The 21,112-nt window shown below is 39.8% G+C and overlaps 1 protein-coding gene across 5 annotated transcripts in view; it reads left to right on the top strand.

Moving 5' to 3' along the window:
• Window positions 1-9,183, top strand: part of PPARGC1A (PPARG coactivator 1 alpha) — a 368,953-nt gene extending 359,770 nt beyond the window's left edge. For all 5 annotated transcript variants that reach the window (XM_017727555.1, XM_017727556.1, XM_017727557.1 and 2 more), the window contains 3 exons: window positions 1,905-2,026; window positions 2,378-2,529; window positions 5,360-9,183. In XM_017727555.1, the coding sequence (XP_017583044.1) occupies window positions 1,905-2,026; window positions 2,378-2,529; window positions 5,360-5,463 (378 nt within the window). In that variant the 3' untranslated portion in view covers window positions 5,464-9,183. The remainder of the gene's footprint in view (window positions 1-1,904; window positions 2,027-2,377; window positions 2,530-5,359) is intronic.
• Window positions 9,184-21,112: the final 11,929 nt, after the last annotated feature.

Below are 21,112 nucleotides of genomic sequence, written 5' to 3' on the forward strand. Positions count from 1 at the left end.
AGGAATGCAAGTCTATATTTAGGTCCCTAGTGCCTCTTGCACTGCACAGTCGAGGTGCCATTAGCCTTTAGGCACCTCCAGGTTACGATAGTCATGAATTCTCAGCAGTCAGTGTAGCTCCTTCGGCATTCGGCACCTAAATTCTGCACAAGTCTCAGGTGCCAAAGTTGATGGTTTAAACTGACATTGCACCACTGACTGACAGATTCACACCAGCTGAGAATGTGGTGGTGGTTCGATTTATGGGACTAATGTGTGGGTGTGTAAGGGATGAGCTGTAGGGCCAGTAGTGCCAGGCCAGAGGCAATCGGAGGCAGGAAGGCTGAGCACCCAAGCCATGTATAGCTTGTGCTTCTTTGCCCTGATTACCTTAAGGTCAGTGTTCTAAAGATCTCCTTTTTCCATTTTCTTTTCTTGCAGCTCACTAAATGGCTCTACCCTTAGAAAAGTGTTTATCCTAAAATTCATGAAGTGACTCTTCAAGGGTTTCCCAGTCCTTCCCTCATTCTGCTCAGCATTTGTACTAAGGAAAGAATAATACGACCATGACTTGTTATAAAAGTACCTGATGCTTTATTCCAAGTGTTGAAAGAACATGCAGAAGATACCCTAGCCTAGGAACTTCAGTCAGATGGTTTTTGTTCTGAATAAACCAAAAGGCAGTGGTGACTGCGGGATATATTTTACTTCCTGTCATTGCCCCAGAAATATTTGTTTTAATAAAAGACATCTTTTGGACCTAGTCCTGGTTTCTGCTGGCATAGAGTTAATTTTCTTCATAGTAGCTGGTACAGGACAGTGTTTTGGCTTTAGTATAAGCATAACGTTGATAAGAAACTGATGTTTTAATTGTTGTTAAGTAGTGCTTACTCTAATTGGAGGACTTTCCAGTTTCCCATGCTCTGCCAGGGAGCAGGTGCACAAGATGCATGGAGGGAGCATGGCCAGGACAGCTGACCTGAGCTGGCCAAAGGGATATTCCATAGCATATGGCATCATGCCCAGTATATAAACCAGAGGGAGTTGGATGGGAGAGGCAGATCGCTGCTTGGGGACAGGCTGGGTGTCAGTCAGTGGGTGCTGAGCAATTGTAGTGTGCAGCACTTGTTTCTCTTGGGTTTTATTCCTCTCTCTCCCCTTTTCATTAGAATTACTATCATTATAATTATTACTATTATTACATCTTACTTTGTTTCAGTTATTAAGCTGATGTTAACACAGGCGTTTTACCTTTTTCTGCTTTTCCTCCCCATCCCACAGGGGAGCAGGGAATGAGCTAGGGGCTGCGTGGTACTTAGTTGTTGGCTGGGTTTAAAGTATGACAACCTTAAACAGTTTTCCCTCTATTTTAAGGTATGGATTATGGTGGAACATGATTGCAGGATGAGTCAGCTCTTGAGTCATATGAGCTTATAACGTTATGCTTGTAATGTTTTGTTATGTCTGTGGTACTCTTATGCAATTACTGTGTTACTTTATGCTACTCTGCAACTAAGATGAGTTTTGATCAGTATTGTATACATGGCAAGAGAAAGGGAGCTCCTAGTTTGGAAGAGTTTGCAGTCCTGGAGGGGAAGTGGTAGAAAGGGTGACAGGGAAGAAGGTGCAGTAGGATACAAAGGGAAGCATCTGTCAGTGTACAGCAGAACAATAACAGCAATCCGTGTACCCTTCCAGAAGCACACCACCGGACAAATGTGGTGTCATTTAAATACCTTAGATGCTTTCCAGGAGAGAACTATTTCATGTACTTGCAAGATGCAGTAGGTCTTCCACAAGAGATTGTTCCTATAATTATGCATCCTCTGCACATCTGTGTGTGTATTTGCATGCATGTATGTATAGGTTCATCTCTATTACACATTTGTTAAAAATACGCCTTCCCGGTTGCTCTTTATCAACAGGAAGAACGCCGTGTGATTTATCTGGGTAAAATCAGACCTGACACAACCCGAACAGAACTGAGGGATCGGTTTGAAGTTTTTGGTGAAATTGAGGAGTGCACAGTAAATTTGCGGGATGATGGGTAGGAACTTTTGAGATTATTTCTTGTTTGAGATCTGCCATATGTAAAAAATTATGGGAGTGAGATTACTGGTATGAGAGTACCAGTATAAGTCCTGTGACAGATGACATGCTGAGTTCAAAACCTTACTTATTTTCTTTCATCCTTATTTATTAATCTTGCTAGTTGAGATTTCCCTGTCCCAGAAATAAGTATTTAGCTGCATGACAGGACAATCATGCTGATAAATGGATGCAGTACTTCTGGCATTTCCAATGCTGGGTCTCCAGCAAGTCTTGCTTTCAGGAAGGGGTTACACTAATGTGTGTTAACTCTTTTCAGCTTTTGTTCACAACTGTTTTTCAATGACAGAGACAGCTATGGTTTCATCACCTACCGCTATACTTGTGACGCCTTCGCTGCTCTTGAAAATGGATACACTTTACGCAGGTCAAATGAACCTGATTTCGAGCTGTACTTCTGTGGACGCAAGCAGTTTTGCAAGTCTAACTATGCAGACCTAGGTAGGTATTTTGCTCTATGTGAATTAAAGTACATAACTGGAATCTTGTAACTCATGAGAATTTAGGGTTTGCTTCTTTTTTGCTTACTGCTGATACAATTTAAATTATTGGAGGGGTGTTGAAGAAAGTAGTTTTCACTTGCTGTAAGACATCTGTAAGAAATCTGTAAGAAATGCCGTAAGAGTCTAGTAATGTGAGCTGGCTTCTTTCAAATACTCCAAATTATGAATATTCTTTTAAAGCCCATTTCCATCATTATGAAAAATAAGTGCTCAATATATTCAATAATACATTTCTAAGTTGAAAAGATAGCACCACAGAAACTTCCCACATGCTTTACTATTTATTGCTATAACTGTTTGATTCCAATACCTCATTTATGTATATGAGCAGCAGTAAACAGAGGACAGAGTAGATTGGTCAACCCAAAAACTTCATGATGATTCTCACTTCATCATGAGTTCTATTGTAGATGGGCAGAATTTGCCAGGGGCACTCCTTAAACATGAATCATAGTAGCTCAAGTTTGAAAGGTAGAAGAGCTTGTGGCCAAATCTGACCCTTAGTGTGGCAAAAGCCACTGACCTCAACTGGTGATTCTAAAATTGTGCATAAGCACCTATGTATGAAGGTGACTCCTTGCAGGGCCTTCCAGTCATGATATAAGAGGTTCCAGCCTGTCGAGAGCTTAGCAAATCTCTTGGTGTTTACAATGATGTGGGGCTTTATGCACACCAGTCTCCAGCCCCCAGTATGCTGTGATAACTCCAGTCCCAAGTGTGCATGCTGACTGTGACAACACATCTGGGTCTGTGTGAGTCTTGCCTGGGCAAAATGTATGGTTCTGTCCTATGCTCCGAATCAAGGTCTGGTGCTTCCCCTTGCAAGGGTTTTTTCTATGCATACTACCAAAACAACCTGTGTAATATTACAATATATTATAAACTCACCTCTTATTTAATTACCTTTTAAAATGTAAAGTATTCATTAAATGTTAAACCTTTCCTAATACCTGTATAAATAGACTAAAGGCATGGGATGTACTCTTTTCTGAATAACACAGCAAGGCACATTTTGCTGTTGAATCTATACTAATCAGATATTGTGGATTTTTTTATGAATAAATGACCACAGTCATTAAAATCTCTCATAACCCTGTAACACAGTGCTAATGAAATCTTGTATGTGCTGCCCTCGGCTTTGTACAATGCAGGAAGTGAATACAGATATATTTTTTCTAACCAATTGATGTCTTTTCAAAATAAATTATAAAGATGATATGCATTGTTCACAATGAATATGCTATAATTCACTTCAGTGGCTAAACAGATAATGTAAAGCTAAGAAAAGGCAATTGACTGCTGAAGAGATATAGGGTTGATGTAGAAAATATGAAAGGTAGCAAGGCATTTGTCGAAATGTAGGCTGATAAAAACAGTAAAACCAGATTGAAGTCTTGCCTTGATTTGACTTATCTTCAGCAATGGAAGCCAAGGTCATCTCTGTATCTCAGAAAATCTGGGGTTTAAAATAAGTTGTCTGAAGGGAACCCTCTTGAACATTATTCATCACTGGGAGTATTCCCTGTCAGCTCTCTCCATTGTGAGCGGGATTCCCAGAGTATCTGTGAGCAGACTGTTTTCACTTTGTCCTGCTGACAGCTTGAGCTTCTGTACTTCAGACTGCATTCCCTGTATTTTGCAGAGTATCTGATAGAGCAACATAAGGAAATGGCAGGATGAACTTTAAAATTCATGAGCTGGTACTAGGACAGAGAGAATTAATCAGCTTTGGGCTGAGCACAGAAGAAAGAAAACACTCGAAAATAGTAGTCAGAAGTTTAACACCTCTCCTCTGTGAGAAGATATTGTCTTAACAGAACTTGTAATGAACATTTAATGCAGAATGTGTCTTATAGTGGTAGATGGGGAGTTCTGATTAATTCAACACAAGAAATGGCAAGAAAAGGGCACTCTCATAAACGAGCTGTGACACAGGAACTGGTGAGAGTCGGTGTTACACAGGGTTGACTCCAAAAGGAAATTCAGTGCTTGCAGCCATGTCAACAATTGTACTGGAGCTGTGTGGCCACAAACATACAATCCCTCCTCTGTGCTGGGAACAGACTGACGTCCGTGTCTGAGCAGCTGATAAAGCTGAAGCAGGTATCCCAGGCCACAGGAGCTGGGCTCTTCTTGCTGCTGTGGCTCATCACATGTGATGCAGAAAGCTGAGGAGCCCACCTGAAGACTGCTCATACAGCCATGCAGAGGCCCTGCCCAGAATTGCTCACACTCCAAACAAGAAGCAAAACAAGAAATTCTGGCAGGTGTAGAGACTTCCACAAGACCCCAGAGTAAGGCAGGCAGAAGCAGCTGTGTCCTCTGTGCACTGCTCACAGGCTGCCCTGGCTATCTTCAGAACGTTTCTCAGGAGAATTGTCTTGGATATTGCATGTTGTGAAACAGCAGTTGCAAGGCAAGGGTGGAGTTTTGGTTAAGGCATCTGTCAACATTATCTGGACTGCTTGGAGACCTTTGAGTGTCTCGGTGCTCAAGTCCTTGAGGAAACTGTTTTGAGTTAACCTGCTCTAGATGTACATGCAATTAGTGGTTCTTCCCCACTTCTGATGATGTGTAGTGCTTTTGTTAAGTGCTGCCACTTACCAGGAATGCCTAAAGCTTCTGTGATGATCATTGCTATGCTTTTATCATCCCATAAAGTTGTGGTTGTAAGGTGGATTTTTTCTTCAGTGCCTTGTTTGTACTGATGTACAGAGAAAATAAGTAGTTCTTGCCTCTTACTTAACCTTGCATCCTTTGGGTTTCAGATTCAAACTCAGATGATTTTGATCCTGCTTCCACTAAAAGCAAGTATGACTCCATGGATTTTGATAGTTTACTTAAAGAGGCACAGCGGAGCCTGCGTAGGTAACAAGCATGTCATCTGAGGAAAACAAAGGGATGGCGAATACCTCACGGACATCATGTCCTTCAATAATGGACAACTAAAAAGTCGTACTTAGGAATTTCTCCTACTTTACACTCTCTGTTCAAAACCATGGTTTACATGAACACAGCTGCTCGAGGAGTGGAAGGGCAGGATGCTGTCCAGTAAGCACACGCATGTCCATGGGTGTCAGCTTCGCTTTCGCGGGTGAGCGGTGGCGGGGGAGCCGGGCATTCCTTGCGAGTTCAGTGCAAATCACGAGACATGGCAGCAGTTCCACAGAGATACACGTACACCGATGAACTGCAAAATCTGTACATATTGCATTTTAACAAAAAAGAACAAAAACAAACAGAAAAAAAACCCCAGTGTGAGAACTGCGGCTGCTGATGTCTGGGGATCAGACACTGCATTTTTTTTTTTTTTTGTAAAGAAGCTTCTTCTCACAACACAGTGATAATATGACAATCCAGAAGAAACCACAGGTCCCAGAAGCCTGCAATCTGTCTTAGCTTTGTTTTAAGATTGTTCTTTTTTTGGTTGGTTTGTTTTTTGGGTTTTTTGTGGGGTTTTTTTTGCAGAAAAGAAAATCAAAAGGCTCAAGCTTCCCTAACATTTTGAAGTTTCATCTTTTAATTCTGACACCCATGTAAATGTCTACAACATTGATCTTCCACAGAAAAATTTTCAAAGCCTTGTTAATGGTCAAATGTGCAGCTTGTTCAGCGATTTATTCTAATGAGCGGACGTGGTGTTACATTATTAATGAGAGTTGGATATAACTATCTGGGTGTGTGCACAGGTAGTTTATTTGCTACATTCTCTAAAGTAGTTGAGTATTTACAAATGTTAAATGGAGTATTTTTATTTATGTACATACTGTATGACGATGTTCTTTTTTGTTACAGCTATGCACTGTAAATGCAGCCTTCTTTTCAAAAACTGCTGAATTTTTCTTAATCAAGAATACTCAAATGTAATTATATGAGGTGAAACAATTATTGTACACTAACATATGTAGAAAGCTGAACTTACGCTTATATATATTTGATTGTAAAAAAAAAGAGAAAAGCGTGTGGGTGAGGGTGTGAGTGTGCATATGTGTGCGTGTGTGTCTGAGTGCAAAAATGCATTATACACATCCATCCCTCCTTTGGTGAGCTTATATAAGAATTTTGTCAAGAATTATCCTAGCCCAAAAGATATTAACCACCTTCTGCAGTATTTTTCCACATTTTTCTCATTGCTTGATTTTCTTTTGCAGTTTTATACACTGAATTTGTTAGGGGAATGAAATTTTCTCATCTAAATTTTTCTAGAAAATATCATAATTTTATGTAAAGTCTCTCAAATGGGTAATCATTAAGAAATGTTTTTATTTTATGTATCAACAGTAGTTTTGGAACTAGAGGTCAAAAATCTTTTTAAAATGCTATTTTGTTTTAATTTTTGTGATTTTAATTTGATAAAAATATGCTGAGGTACTAAGTACAGTATGATTTTTACAGTAATTCTGTGTCTAAACACTGTTCTTGAAGCCAGTAATCTTTTCATTGGCAGAGTTTAATGATGGTATTTATCTATATTTTTTACAGTTATGCATCCTGTATAAATACCAATCCTTCATTCCTTTGTTTACTAAAGAGACATATTTATCAGTTATAATTATCCTATTTATTATAAATTATGAGATGACTAAAAGAATAAAAAGGCCAGTGGAAGTTTTATACCTACGATGCATGATGGTTGTCAGTTTGGAGTAAGCAAGTGCTTTGTTCGGAAATTCTTCTTTTGCAGAAGCAGTGGGTTGGTTTTGGGTTTTTTCCTTTTTTTTTTTACTATGCACTAGCATGGCCTCAGATGTGCACATAACATTGTTGCTGATGACATTGGTTCTGTTAAATTAAATATAAATTTCAGGAAAGAAAAAAACCACAAGAGTATAAACTACTGCTATTCTGAGCATCAGAATTTCATCTGAACTCGGAGTCTCTACTGAATCAGCAAAGTTTGGAATTTGCTTGTGAATGTATAGATTTGTTATTCTACTACTCTTTGGCATTCATGATTCCTCTTAAAGGTATGGCACACCTAACTATTTAATCTACTTTCCCACTCTAAATCTTAGAAAACTGATTCTACCCCCATAGCAGTGCAGTTGATTTTGATGGCTGCATTCATTTTATCACCAGCATATTGTGTTCTGAGAGATTCCACTGTCTGTCCTGTCGGATGCTTGCTTGATTTTTTGGCTTCTTATTTCTCAGTAGATAGATAGCAATAAAACAAAAAAAAAAAAGAACTTTTCTGGAGGTTCTGTGTTACAAATGTAACATTCTTTACTCTGCATAATTCTTGTTGTTGCTCTGTAGGTTAAAAATGCAGGTATTTTAACTTTGTGTGAATGCCAAACTAAAAGTTTACAATTTTCCTTTCTGGATTTTGAGTATCTTCTGTTGTAAAGAAAAATATTAAAAGCAATAAATTATTTTTAAGAAATCAATATTTAGTATATCATATTATGTGTTCAAGGACCAGATGCATTACCTATTTTGCCTTTACATTTCTGTGATTAAATTTTAAAATGTTCTCTTTTGCCCTAGATTGCTGGCATTAATAAATTGGTGTGGGGCTTGTGTGGGGGCATTATTTATTTTTCACCAAGCAGGCATAATGATGTGAGTAAATTTTTTTTCACTGGCCTGGCAAACATTCTCATCTTGAAGATGGCTTTCCTCTGTGGATTTACAAATTACATATGAAATTAATAGAGCTAGGATTGCTGAATAAAGCTATTTGGATCCTTCATAGACACTGTAGTAGGAAATCCATCAAAATATAAACTCGGTGTTTGCTTTTCTTTTTTTCTTCCCCAAGAACATTTCAGATTAGCACATGTACCACATTGTCACCAGAGGCAAATTGCAGTGTAGCTCTGTGTGTCTTTTATATGAAGATTGTACTGTTGCATTCATGCTGTGGTAAGTACCACATCCGCAATACAGGTAACAGAACTGGTACTTAGGAACTGTGATCTTTCCAAGACCTGAGTAATTCCTACAGAATGGAAAATTATCTAAATACTAATCCAAACAGAGGGAGCCTAAAGTTGAAGAAAAATATCTATGCTAAACTACTCTGAAAAGTAGTTGGGCTGTCATCACCAAGAGCAGCACTGAGAGGAAAGTTTGTGCCTCTGGGGTAATAATACTTGGGTCAGTTAAAAAAAAACCAAACAACAAACACGGAACAACCACACCTCCTTGTCATCCCTTTAGATGTAAGCCTACAGTAGGTAATGATTATGTGTCCTTTTTAATGGCTGTAATGAGAACTTCAATCACTGTAGTATAAGATCTGATCTATAAATGACCTAGAATAGCCATGTAATAGAATGTGATGATTCTAAATTTGTACCTATGTGACAGACATTTTCAGTAATGTGAACCACTGACCTGATAGAGCTACTGTAAGATTTGTACAGTAGGTGAACATGTAAAGTTGTAGGTTGGACTATGCTGAGCAGGGAAAGTGAGATACTAGTTAAGCCCAAGGTGGGCTATTTTCCACCTGCCGATTCTACATGTACTTTTGTGGTTTAATTCATTGTATGAAAATTCCTGTGATTTTTTTTCTTTTTTTTTTAATGTGCAGTACACATCAGCCTCACTGAGAAAATAAAGGGAAACGAATGTTTCAAATCCATTTCTGTTTCTCATTTTTGTTACAAGTGACAGGTTTTTTCTCCCACAACTGGTTATGTACTGGGTTTTGTATTACTCTTTCTAGCGATTGTAATTTATTTCAGATTATAGGCCAGAGCACACCTGCATTGCTGCACTTTGGGCAGGGTACAGCATCACCAGTTTTAATACATTTAATGGTAGAAAGGTGCTATGTGCCTTTCTGCCATGAGTACCCAAGTCTGTTGAAAAGACATGCCATAAACCATGTAAGAAAACTTTTAAAAAATCCTTGGTAGAGTTTAAGAGTTGCTGGTTTGAGTTAGAAGGGGGTGGGGAACATAAGGACTTTTCTTCTGGCCACACTGAATCCCAGTTCAGGTAGTAGGGACTGAGAAGTGCAAAATGGTTGGTATCTTCCATCCTGACATGATAAACACCTGGACTAGAAGTAAGCCTGTCATGAGAGTCCTTCACCAGCCTCTGTCTCAGCAGACAGATCAGGAGGACCAGACAGGTAGGTGGCTGGACAGGTATGGCTTTCCTGACTCCTTTGTGGATTGATACAGCATGCAGCATATGAGCTTCCACACCAGCATTGCCACTGGGCAGGCAACAGGTAGGCCTGGGGATGGCAGAGGGTATTCACACCCCTCTCCTTTACATGCGCAAAAATAGGGGAAGAACCACTTTTGTTTGGTTTGCCCAGGGTTCATTCACGGGTAGCCAATTCATGGCTGCAGGCCTGTCCTGCTGTGTTAGCAGCCTTCTCTGGGGGTGCACAGCACCACACCGTGTGACCGAGTCTTCTCATCAGATGGCGCCTCAGGAGGGACCCAGCTGTGGTGGGAGGAGCAGCACAGGGCAGCTGGTGGACAGCCTGGCTGTGCTTCTTAAGGAAAGGACCACTTCTCAAAACAACTAGCCTCCAGCTCATCTCTGTTCCTTACATTGCTGCTTAATATATGCTCTGTAACTTGCAAAAATGTTTAGCTTTTGCATTTTTACCATTTACTAATCCGAACTGTTGTGCTTGGCTCTCGCAAGGGTGGTAGAGTGAAGTTCCTCACTGTGTGGGATTTGCCATTGTTGAGTCACTGCTCCTGATCAAATTAATGCTCAAAACGTAGTAGCCCAAATCATTCCTGATGTTTCTCATCAGTCTTGCTGCTGTTCCTCAAGGCATGAACTTAGCCCAATATTTCTTCAGTTACTAGGCTTTTTAATTTCATTTATTTATTCATTTCATATTTTTGCGTAGTACTTTTGATGCTTGCCAAAAAAAGCACTCCACATTAGATTTCCAGGAAGCCATTGCCTCCCATCTCCTCCTTTTACATTAAGGTTTATTGCGTAAAATCAGGGCTTTCCATTGCCTGCTATGGTCACCATTTTTCCCCATGGTGAATACTGCAAGCTGAGCATCTGAAATCAGACTCAGGCACCTCAATGAGTGAGTGGCCTGATTTTCAGATACGCTGAGCTTCTCGCAGCTCCCATCGACTTCAATTAGACCTGCTGTCTCTCAGCACTTTTAAAAATCAAGTCACATATTTAGAGCCCCAATTCAGCATAGCATTTACATTTGTGCTTAAGTCTGTCCTGATTCAGCAAAGCACTTAAGTATGAGTGTTTTTAGATCCATTGAAGTCAAGTGCTCGGCTGCTTTGAATAAAAATAGACTCCTGGATTGGGGCCTAAGATTCCAAATACAGAAACCAACACCTAATTTTAGGCTCCATTTGGAAAACTTCTGCCTCTCCTACCCCCTTTAACCTTTAATGCTTACAGAAAACACAAAAACAGCCATCAGGTCTTAAGGGGAAGAGAGGGAGGTTTAGGGAAGAGAAGTGGAAGCAATGGACAAAATTCTTTGTGGAAATGTTTTGAAAAAACTTTAAATCCAAATCTTGCAAGATGCCTTGATTCATCGCTATTATTTCACATTGCACTTCCAGAATCTCATTGAAGATTAATGTGCAGTTATTCTATTGTCCTTCACCATTAATTAATAAACTGCTATATTAAACTTTGACCAGCAGTTACGCTGGTTTTCCGCGAATCACATTCTCACCATTGATATTCAATGTTCACAAGCAAACTAATCTATAAATCAATTTTCTCTACTTTATCAAACAGCAGAAAGTAATAAAGAAGGTCACAAATAGTACAGCAGTTCCTTGGAGGTTTGTAACATCATAATTTAAAGCTCAGAAAGATTGAATCAAAAGTTGAATTAATCCCTAAGGGAAAAGATTCTATATAGATTCTATTGATAGATATAGGGCAGCCTGTCTTCACTGGGAGCTGGTATACTTGTTAATACTGCAGGGCAAAGGAGGCTAGTCTTCTCAGCAAAGAAGAAAATGAAATGCTCCATGAGAGGAAGTGGGTATGTCCTCTGCTTCCCATCACTGTGCTCTCCTTGCATTGCTCTGCTGGGAAAAAGAGAAAGCCAATTCATCCTTCGCTGCACGATGTGCTCTGCTGAATGGCTGGTGTCTGTGCAATGCAATTATGGAAACTGCAGCTGGATGGAATACATGTATAAATCTTAAATGTTTGCACTTGATTGGTGTTCATTCCACAGGTGATGCTTTATTGTCAAGCAACCTCAACCCAAAATCTTAGCAGCCTATGAACCCAAAGCAAAGTGAAAGGTTGTTTTTTTCAGTGACAAATTTTGGTGAAGTTACAAATATTTATTCTGCAGCTGGAAACATATTCCTCAAAACATGTTTAGCTTTTGAGGTTCCTTTGAATTATTGCAACTTCCTTTCAACAGTCTCCTGGAATAATAGTTTTGCAAAGGCATTTCTGATTCTCTTTTATAAAAAAAATTCTATAATCTTAATGATGTGACTGGCCCTGGTGAATTAAGCTCTTCCTAAGTAAAATGGAATTAATGGGAATAAAAATACTTTCATATAAAGGGAAATAATTTTTTTAAAATTACTAATGGGCTCAGTTGAAAAAATTATACTCACAGGTCTGGTAAACAGTGAGATCTGAGATGAGTTGTACCTTTTGGTATGCATGCATGGTGAAGTACAAGATGATAGAAGGATTCGTGCTTGCATACTGACTTTTCTTCTGCTGTTTGCTAGTAGAGAGGAAATGAGCTGCCCTGTAAAAAGGCAACTGAAGAGAAGACAGCCTCTCCAAAATCAGTGATTAAACTCTAACCCTCGTCAGCCTTTTGCATTAACCCTGGCTTGTGTAAATAGTGGACAGTGATCAAAAGTAAATAATCTCATGTGCTTTATTTGCGTCATGATAGATTGTCTGCCAGGTGTAATGTAAATGAAAGCCAAAGCTAAGTATGAAGTAAAACATGTCCTAAAGAGCAGAATATGCAAATTTCTCCTAGGACTCTTCATCAAATAAAATATTTGCTGCAGTTTATTTTTGACAATCTGTGTTTCATTCTCTATTAAATTAGTACTTGATAAAGTAATAAAATTATTACAGCCATAAAGTTACTGCACTATACCTTCAAGAGATCTTCTCATCCTTGGATTATTGAGTTTGGCATTATGAAAAACACACATTGGTGCCTTACACTAATTCTTTCCTACTGCATTTGCGACTCAGGCCTATGCTTGTTTATGCAATGTGTTGGCAGTAAATTCATAAAAAAAAAAAAAATTTAAAAAATCAGCCACACACTTGAAAACTAACGGAGTGCTTTCTGGTTTTAACCATTTACTGGAACAGCAGCACAGCTAACTAGTTTTCTATTGCATGAATAATTTATTGTCATAGCTAAGCATGCCCTGGGTTATACACTCCTGCCAGCAAGTATGGAGTGGTGAGTGCTATTGCTGAATAATGATTAATTACTTGCCCTTCTGAAGGAGCCCTGTTTTGTAAACTGGTCACACAGCATGTTACGTGGATTGTGTCTGCTACACAAAAGGTTACTTGCAATCACATAATGAGACATAATGATGCACATCACAACAATTCTTTGGTACAAATCTGCACACAATAGAATTTAGACAGAAACCCATTTATTTACATACCTTGTGTGCCAGAGGGTACAAAACGTCACTGCATTGCTGAAGTGCTGCCATTGCTCTTCTGCAATGCTGACATTTTGGATGAAAACAGTGTGATGGCTTCTTCAGGAATCTTCAGCCTCAGCTTCACAGGGTTGTCCTGTGACAACCTGTTGTCAAACTCTGGAAGGAGCTTGGCTCCCACTGTGTGAGGACTGTATGAGTGGGATGGTTTGCTGACAGCTGTCCAACCTCTAGGTGGGAAGCTGGGATACAGTTCCTCCCTGCAAAGTGAGGAGTTCGCTTGCTGTATGGGGTGAACATCCCTGCCTGTGTTTTTACCTGTCTGACCTAGCAAGGGTGAGCAGGGAATCAAAGTTTTGCCGTATACTGTACTTTGTGTGGTCAAAGGAAGAAGAGCATTGAGAAGTACTGTTCTAAAACCTAGAGCTACGGCTTTTCTGAACTCTAGGAGGAAAAAGATCTAGTTGTTCTCAGCTCCTGTTATCTGGAGAACAATAAGTGCTTGGCCACAGCTGTCCCAGGGTTCTTGGGACCACTGCTGGCAGCACCACTGGCAGAGCAGTGGCATCTAGTCCTTCCTGGTCTCAGCCAGAGTCATTTGACTGTCCAGGCAGGATCTCTACTATTTTTGTCTGTGTGATACTAAGGCCCTGCTGGTCAAGCTCATCAACTCAGCTGCAGAAATTTGAGGTGCTAGATGTGAGATGGGCTTTGGTAGGCAGTGGGCCTTCTCCTGCTCTGGAGAGGATGGGAAGTCCTTGATGTGCATCTCTGTCCCACGACAACATGGCAAAGCTGGCTGCAGCAGCCCATGACATCTTTCCTTGTGCAGTGACCTGGATTACCCAGCACTCTGCTGATCTGGTCAGGTAGGATGGTTTAGACACAGGAGCTGCATTGGAACAAGTGTGTAGTTTGAGAACCATGCCTTGGGTGCTCCTATGCTACCGCTCTGTGTCACATAGTTCAGGAGCTTCTTTTATTTGAACTGCTCATTTTGTCCATTGTTGTCTCAAGAAGGACAAAATGTTATGGTGTTGTTTATACAAGAGCACAACTGTGGTAGAAGATTTGGTACCCTATAAAATTTGTATTTTCCTATAAATGAGGCAGACTTTGCTTATGTTTGCTTATGGTACAAGTTTCTGCTCCATGTATGTGTCAGTGAATAAACTGTAGCCAAATCATCAGCAGTCCCTAATGCAATTATGTACTTGCATGGAGCTAGAGAAGGTTGTTGTGGGTAAGGCCAGCAAATGGCACCATGCTGTGACCTGTGTAGCTGGTATTTCTCCTGACATTTCCCACAGCCTTCAGCTTTGCCTGCTAGCAAGGTCATGGCCAGTGCTTGGCCCTCTGACACATTACAGGTATGTGAATGATGATGGAGCGCTCTGCGCCCTTTCAGGGAGCACAAGGCAACCATGAGCCACTTGTGGGTTTCCAGGAGCCTGGTGGGGTACACCAGCACCTTGGTGGGAGGGTGGCCAGACAACCATGGGGGACACCATGTAATGACTGTTCTATGCCCAGTCAACAGCTGGAATAATTCTGCAGCTAAAAAATATTATTTTTCTTCTACAAATAGTTCCTTGAGAGGTAGATCATGTGTAGGCTCATTTACTGCAGCACTCTCCTGTGAGGGTCCTCTGATTTGTAATAATCTGTGGCTCTGTGGCAGCTATAATGGAGAGTGCTTCTGCCTCTGCCTCTTCCCTTGATCTCGTGAAATAAAATGTGGTGTGCTAGATTGCTCTATGCTGAAAGCTTAGAGTTTTGCTTAAATGGGCTAACATGGTCAGATGATACTGAAGATTGGGGGCCAGGAAGAAACAACACAGGCAGGAGGATTATGTGGGCAATAGAAACATGGTGGAACCAGCACAGGCAGGAGGCAGAAGCACCTGAGTCTCAATCCTCTCAGGAAACAGAGGGGAAAAAACCCCAATGGAATCCTCCACTATGATGGCTCAATAGTATTGGTATTGTTTCCTAGCCCCCAGATATTCCTCTAACAAATATGGTGTCAGTAGTTTCAGATTCAGACCTTTGCATATTTGCAACTGGGCAACTGTAGAGAGATTTATGTGGAAACCTTAATGACAGTAGATAGAGAACGGACATGAAGCATCAAGCCTCACAGGTCTGAAGCTGCATGGAGAGCCTTATCCGACATATATCACAATCCCACTGGCTCTTGCTTGTCCTGTTACTAAGCTGTTGACATTGTACAGAAGCTGATATATAATTGAAGAAATTGCATACTCGTTTGAAAATGGAAAAGGCATAGCAATAAAAAGACTGCTCTGTAGTGAGACTCCGAGAATGCCTCCTCCTAGCAGAAGCAGCTTTGCAGGTAGCATTTATGCTTTTACTCCAAATCTCATGGCACTGGTCTTGCTCTACAACGTTGGGTCTGATGAGACTGGATGAAGTTAAGCTGCCTCAAAGAGCTGCTGACTGGCAGTTTATTCCCTCTCTTGCTCAACAATGCCAGACTCACTATATGTCTGGGAGGCAAAGAATACAGTTAGACTAGACAAATGGAATAGGAACCAACAACAAAGTGAATCCTGTGCTGTCATATACATTTTTTATTCACACTGCACATAAATCTCATCCAAGCTCATGGGAGAACTTTAGCATTCCCTTAAACTCCCATTATTCTCTATCCTTCTCATTCTTTGCACTATTAAAAAAAAGATTTATTTTCTGAAAACTACTCTTAATCATTGTGCAAATAGCAATGGAGCATTTATGCACAAAGTAATAAATAGATGATTCACATCTTAATGTGAGACTGGAGGTTCTTCTGACTTACTTGTTTTTATCGTATCTAACAAACAGATGCTATTCTTATTCTCTAATAGTAATATTAATTAAGGCATTTCATTATTCTTATTTAGATTTAGGGTTGGATTTTTTTCTCTGCCACAGTGTGCATGGGACAGTTCTACAAAACAGGAAATTAACATATTCAGCTCTCCAAAATGCTTAAGATAGAGAAAGCTTGGTTTAACTGGTCAAGGCAATAATCTGAAGTTCTTTGCAAGATGCAAGATGGAGAGCATGGAAATGCATCTGTTATTATGCTGGTTAGTGGAGTAGCTAGAGGAATCAGTCAAACCTTTTGATGATAATGAGGGCATAGTGAAGCAGGAGTATGGTCGGTGCCAGAGTTTATGTCCTTTGCCACAGAAAGGTAATATTCAAGCACCTCTGAATGTGGGAAAGTGGATAGGCAAGTCCTGTTAAAGTGGCTTTTCTTGGAGGAACAGAAAATGTTTTCTCTCTCTCCTGGTTATATCTGTCTTTATTACATTACACTGCCAAGGGCAGTATCTGGTCCTTGGAACTATTTATTTCTTCTGTGCAGAGAGAAACATTGAGCAATATTTTCATTGTTCCATTTTGCTCTCACAGGTTTGGGTAATGCCAAGGAAAATATTCCTTTGGTCAAACTGAAAGTCATACGGATCTTTGGTTCCTTTACCAGGGCTGTAAGACTTGTTTAACATTTAATCTTTTAAGGCGTGTTTAATCTTCAGAAACCTTTTATCATACTCTTCATGAACCTGCTCTTCAGTCAACATATGCACATGCCTGCATACATACCAGATAAGCAGGATTATAGATATACACATGTACATGTCATTACCCTGATATATAAAATATATATAGGCATGTAGACCCCTCATCTGGGATTTGTCACCTACAAACAATAAAACATAGACTGCATAGATGCAATAATAGTTTTCTCTCTGAAAAAGGCCATAGGCTGTATCTACAACCTTATGTTGCAGCAGAATTAAGTCCTGCAGGCCAGCAAGATGATTTCAGTTGTGCTCTGGCTGAGAGTATTGCAAAAAGCCTCCTGACTGGGTGACCATCACAAGTGGAGTCAAAGGGAATGCCCTGGGCTCTGTGGTCATGGCAGCTCACCAGTGTCCACGCTGTTGTTGATAAACTGGTCGGAAATACACAGTACCAGCTTAACTGGTGGTAATTTGAGCGTTTCTAATCATTTGTCTCAAACCAGTTTTCTGTAGCAGTTACAGTAACTGAATTCAGGGCTGCCTGAAAAAGAAATAATTGTTCCTTAAGATGTTATTTAGAGACAGATTTGTGTGTTCTGTGAGCAGTTAGTAACGGGCAGACTGAAACCCTCAGAGTTTAACCCAATAAGCCCATGACCAGCTAAAAGATGCAAAGCAGCAGTGCCTGTTTTTCATTCACACTGAACTAGCATCCATAGAAGTTGCTCTGCAGGTGTCCTTAGTCCCCAAGACTGTAGTCCAAAGCACTTCACACCATCTTGGCGTCTTCTCAGGAATGGAAACTGGCCTGGGAATCCAACAAGTCCCAAGCTTGGCATGATGCTGGTATAATCAGGGACTACTTCAACATGAAGGAAATTGTCATTTCCTTAAATCTGGGATGGTGTATCAGCCCGTCCAAGATATGTGAACTGGTAAGAGATACTTTTAGCTAACAAACTGCTATGAACTCCTTTCTCCGTTTATACAGGGCCAGATCTGAAAACTGAAAAAGTGGTTGATTTTTCCCCCCCATTTTCATAAGCTCACTTTGTGATTAAATTTATAGCTGGCTGCAGTATTTTAAATACCATTTCCAGTCCCTGGTCATAAACCAGCAAACGGTCTCCTTCAACCCATTCAGTTAACAGTGATGACATTGTAAGAATTTGTTTCAGCTCCTGTATTTAAGAATGTATTTATTTGTTTGATTGTTGATTTAATACAGCATACTTCGGTACTTTTCAAGAGCGTCTCTAAACTGAAATAGTTCCCGTTAGATGCAACAACACCAGGTGGGTTCTCATCACAGCCTTCCCAGGTCACCTTAAATCACTACAGCTTTGAAGAAAATGGTGGGAGCATGTTGGGTCCTGCAGGAGTGCCCAGGACACCCACACTAGCACTTACTAGCACTTACCCTGAAGTCTTAGTTTTGTACTGTGTTGCATACAAACTAGGCATTGGAAACTCCCAGTCTGTTTTTGGGTCCTAGTACCATGGCTCTTCAGGGATAAGTAGCATTTGTCATTTCTGTTGACGTCTGACTTTGCATTTACAGTATGTGACACTATACTATTTATTTAATAAGATCTATCTACTTCCATTTAAGAAATCTTTTTATTCAGATCTGTAAAGGGAGATAATTGCTCAGTTCTACTGATTGTCTCTTATTAAGGAAAAAAGTATTTAAAGATTTGAAGATACCCCTGCTGCACTCTTCAATGGCTTTACAATTTCTTCCTTGTGTTTTTATCACTTCAGCATTGCACTAGCTTTCCTTCAGCTTTTGATGAAATCACCTCCTTGATGAAATCACTGAAAAAACAGGCTCTGGGAAAGTGCTTTATCTGAGATCCCACAGACAAATTTGTTCCAAAGATGTTCATGCTTTGCAGTCTACATATTTAGACCTCTCTGGTGATACTACAAAATCTTTGCAAATGGTCATATTGTTTTTCAAGGCTTTGGGTTACTTTGCTAGAGAGATGTTCCTTTGTGAATTAAGTGCTCTTTGAGGATAAAATGTTCATCAGAAGTCTTCAGAGTTACAATATCATCATTTTCATCATATTACTTGGAAAGATATAATTTATATAATTTTTTTAAACATACTTTCCTAGGGCTTATGTAACAAAGGACTTTTCCTGCCTCCTCATTGAACTTCATAGCAAATATGTACTGGGACAGAGCATGGTCTCCAGCCAGCCCATTTGGCTGGATATCTGAAATTAAAAACCTCTTCTGGATTTATTTTTGGCATCCTTTTGCAGTCATACATTGTTTTACTTTCCCTCTCTTTGTACTTTCCTTATTATGCAGTGCTCCCTTCCTACAATATGTAGGTAAATTGGAGATATAAAAATGGAGGCTATTAACAAAGTAAATAAAAAAAACTTAGTAGTGTCTAGTGGCACATACTAACAGTATATAAATATATATATATACATATATGCACATATGCATACATAAATACATGCATATGTGTGCATATATGTATTATATATCTGTACACTGAAAATATTCCCAGCTTGAATAAGGAGAACAAATTCTGGAAGGAGCTGCTTAATACCTTTCATAGGAGCAACCCCAGATGACCCTTGAGGATGGTCTGAGAGATATGAATTGCTACTGGCATTATGCAACTGGAGAAGCAGGGCTATTTTGCCAAAAAATGAATCCATTTAGTCATAAACACTACAGCTGAGTTGATGCAGGGTTTATCTAAAAAAGCCCAGCAGGTTTGGTGTAAAATGAAAGGCAGAATTTTAATTTGGATGGGAATTGTTTTTCAATAATGGTAATTTGTACTAAACATTCTGGTTTACATAAGAAAGCAAAGGCCAAATATTAGGCCAAGGAGCATAATCAAAACTTGGGTTCAGCTATGGGAGAAAGCAGGCTGCTGGAACATAACTCACTAGAACCAGTTTTTTCAGCTTTTGCCAACTTCCAAGAATTTTCCAGTGGAGATGTAGGCACCTCTGTCACTAAATGTAACCCACGACATGCATACTTACTTTTCTTAATTGTCCTCCAGAGATCTGGTGGAAGTAACTTGAGAGGCTCCTGGACCACAGGCTGAGAAAACATGCAGTGCTCCCTCTGCTCATTTCTTCCTCACTTTCTCTTTGTCTTTTGTTTCCAGTCTGACATCCAGACTCATCTTTGGGGTGACAAGAGCTTCTTGTATTTGCCTAGATTTATCTACAGGCACTTCGTTGCTCTCATCTAATGCTCCTCTTTTGACCCATCTTGCAATGCAGCCCCTGGTGGAACAGGTGGGGTTATTTCTCTTGAAGAATGGGCAGATTTTTCAGTCTGGTCCAATTTAGGTCACTGTTCCTGGATCAGATGATTTCTAGATTCATTTTGTGCCTTAAATTTATCAGTAAACTGATACCATTGATGGATAAAAGTTTTCAGTGTGAGCTTGTGCATTTGGGTATATCTGTGTTGACAGTTACTCAAGGTCTCCCCAGGAGAAACTCCCACCATTGCTGATGGGCCCATGGGCCCACCTCTGCTCCTCCCCTGCCCTGCAGCTCCATTTACCAGAAGTCCCACTTCTCTCAGTCCCATGGTCAAAACCATCACCTAAAGGCAGCCCATCAATGTATTTCTTGAACTTGTCTCTTCCCACAGACAAAAAATTTAAAAAAAAAAGAAACTTTCGCCTTTTAAAAAAAGCTTTTTTTCCTTGAGAGTCAGCTCAACTTTTTCTTTCATGAATGAAAAGAGAAATAATCTTTAAAACAATATCCAAAATTATGTTACTGCTATTTCAGTTAAATTCATCAAGATGCAACCTACAGCTAGTACCTATTCACAATAAAGTTTCCTGAATTAAGAAACTGTAATTCCCATATATTGAATTTATCAGTCTTGATAGTGAATTAAAGATACATACTATATAATCCTCATTTTCCTATCTTCTTTTCTAGAAATTTGAGTTTGTCCTGCATCATTTATTATACCACATTTTTACAACATTACATCGTTGTCATCTACTAACATACTATCTGAAAGCCTAGAGTATACCTAACTTTCGATTATGGTAACAATATTGGTTCCTTTTTTGTCAAAATATACTCTCAGTTAAAGGAATGAATGGCTATATACTTGCAGGCCGTATAGCCTATATGCTTCCAGATTGTATAGCCTGTACACTGGCTGTACTTCACCTAGTCTTAGCTGTACAAGACCTAGTCTAGTTGGGTTCCAAGACTTGCCCCCAGTCAGGGGACTTCTTGTGCCATTTCCCAACTCTTATAGCCTGTGCATCTTTCACAATGGTTAGGAGGGAATTGTTGTCACTTGAGCTACTGCTTTCTCTTCATTAATTATGTAGGAAAGACAGGGGCTGATTTAGAGACCTAGAATTTGGATG

Source organism: Corvus brachyrhynchos, unplaced genomic scaffold (assembly GCF_000691975.1).
Source record: "Corvus brachyrhynchos isolate BGI_N302 unplaced genomic scaffold, ASM69197v1 scaffold80, whole genome shotgun sequence".
Lineage (NCBI taxonomy): Eukaryota > Metazoa > Chordata > Aves > Passeriformes > Corvidae > Corvus > Corvus brachyrhynchos.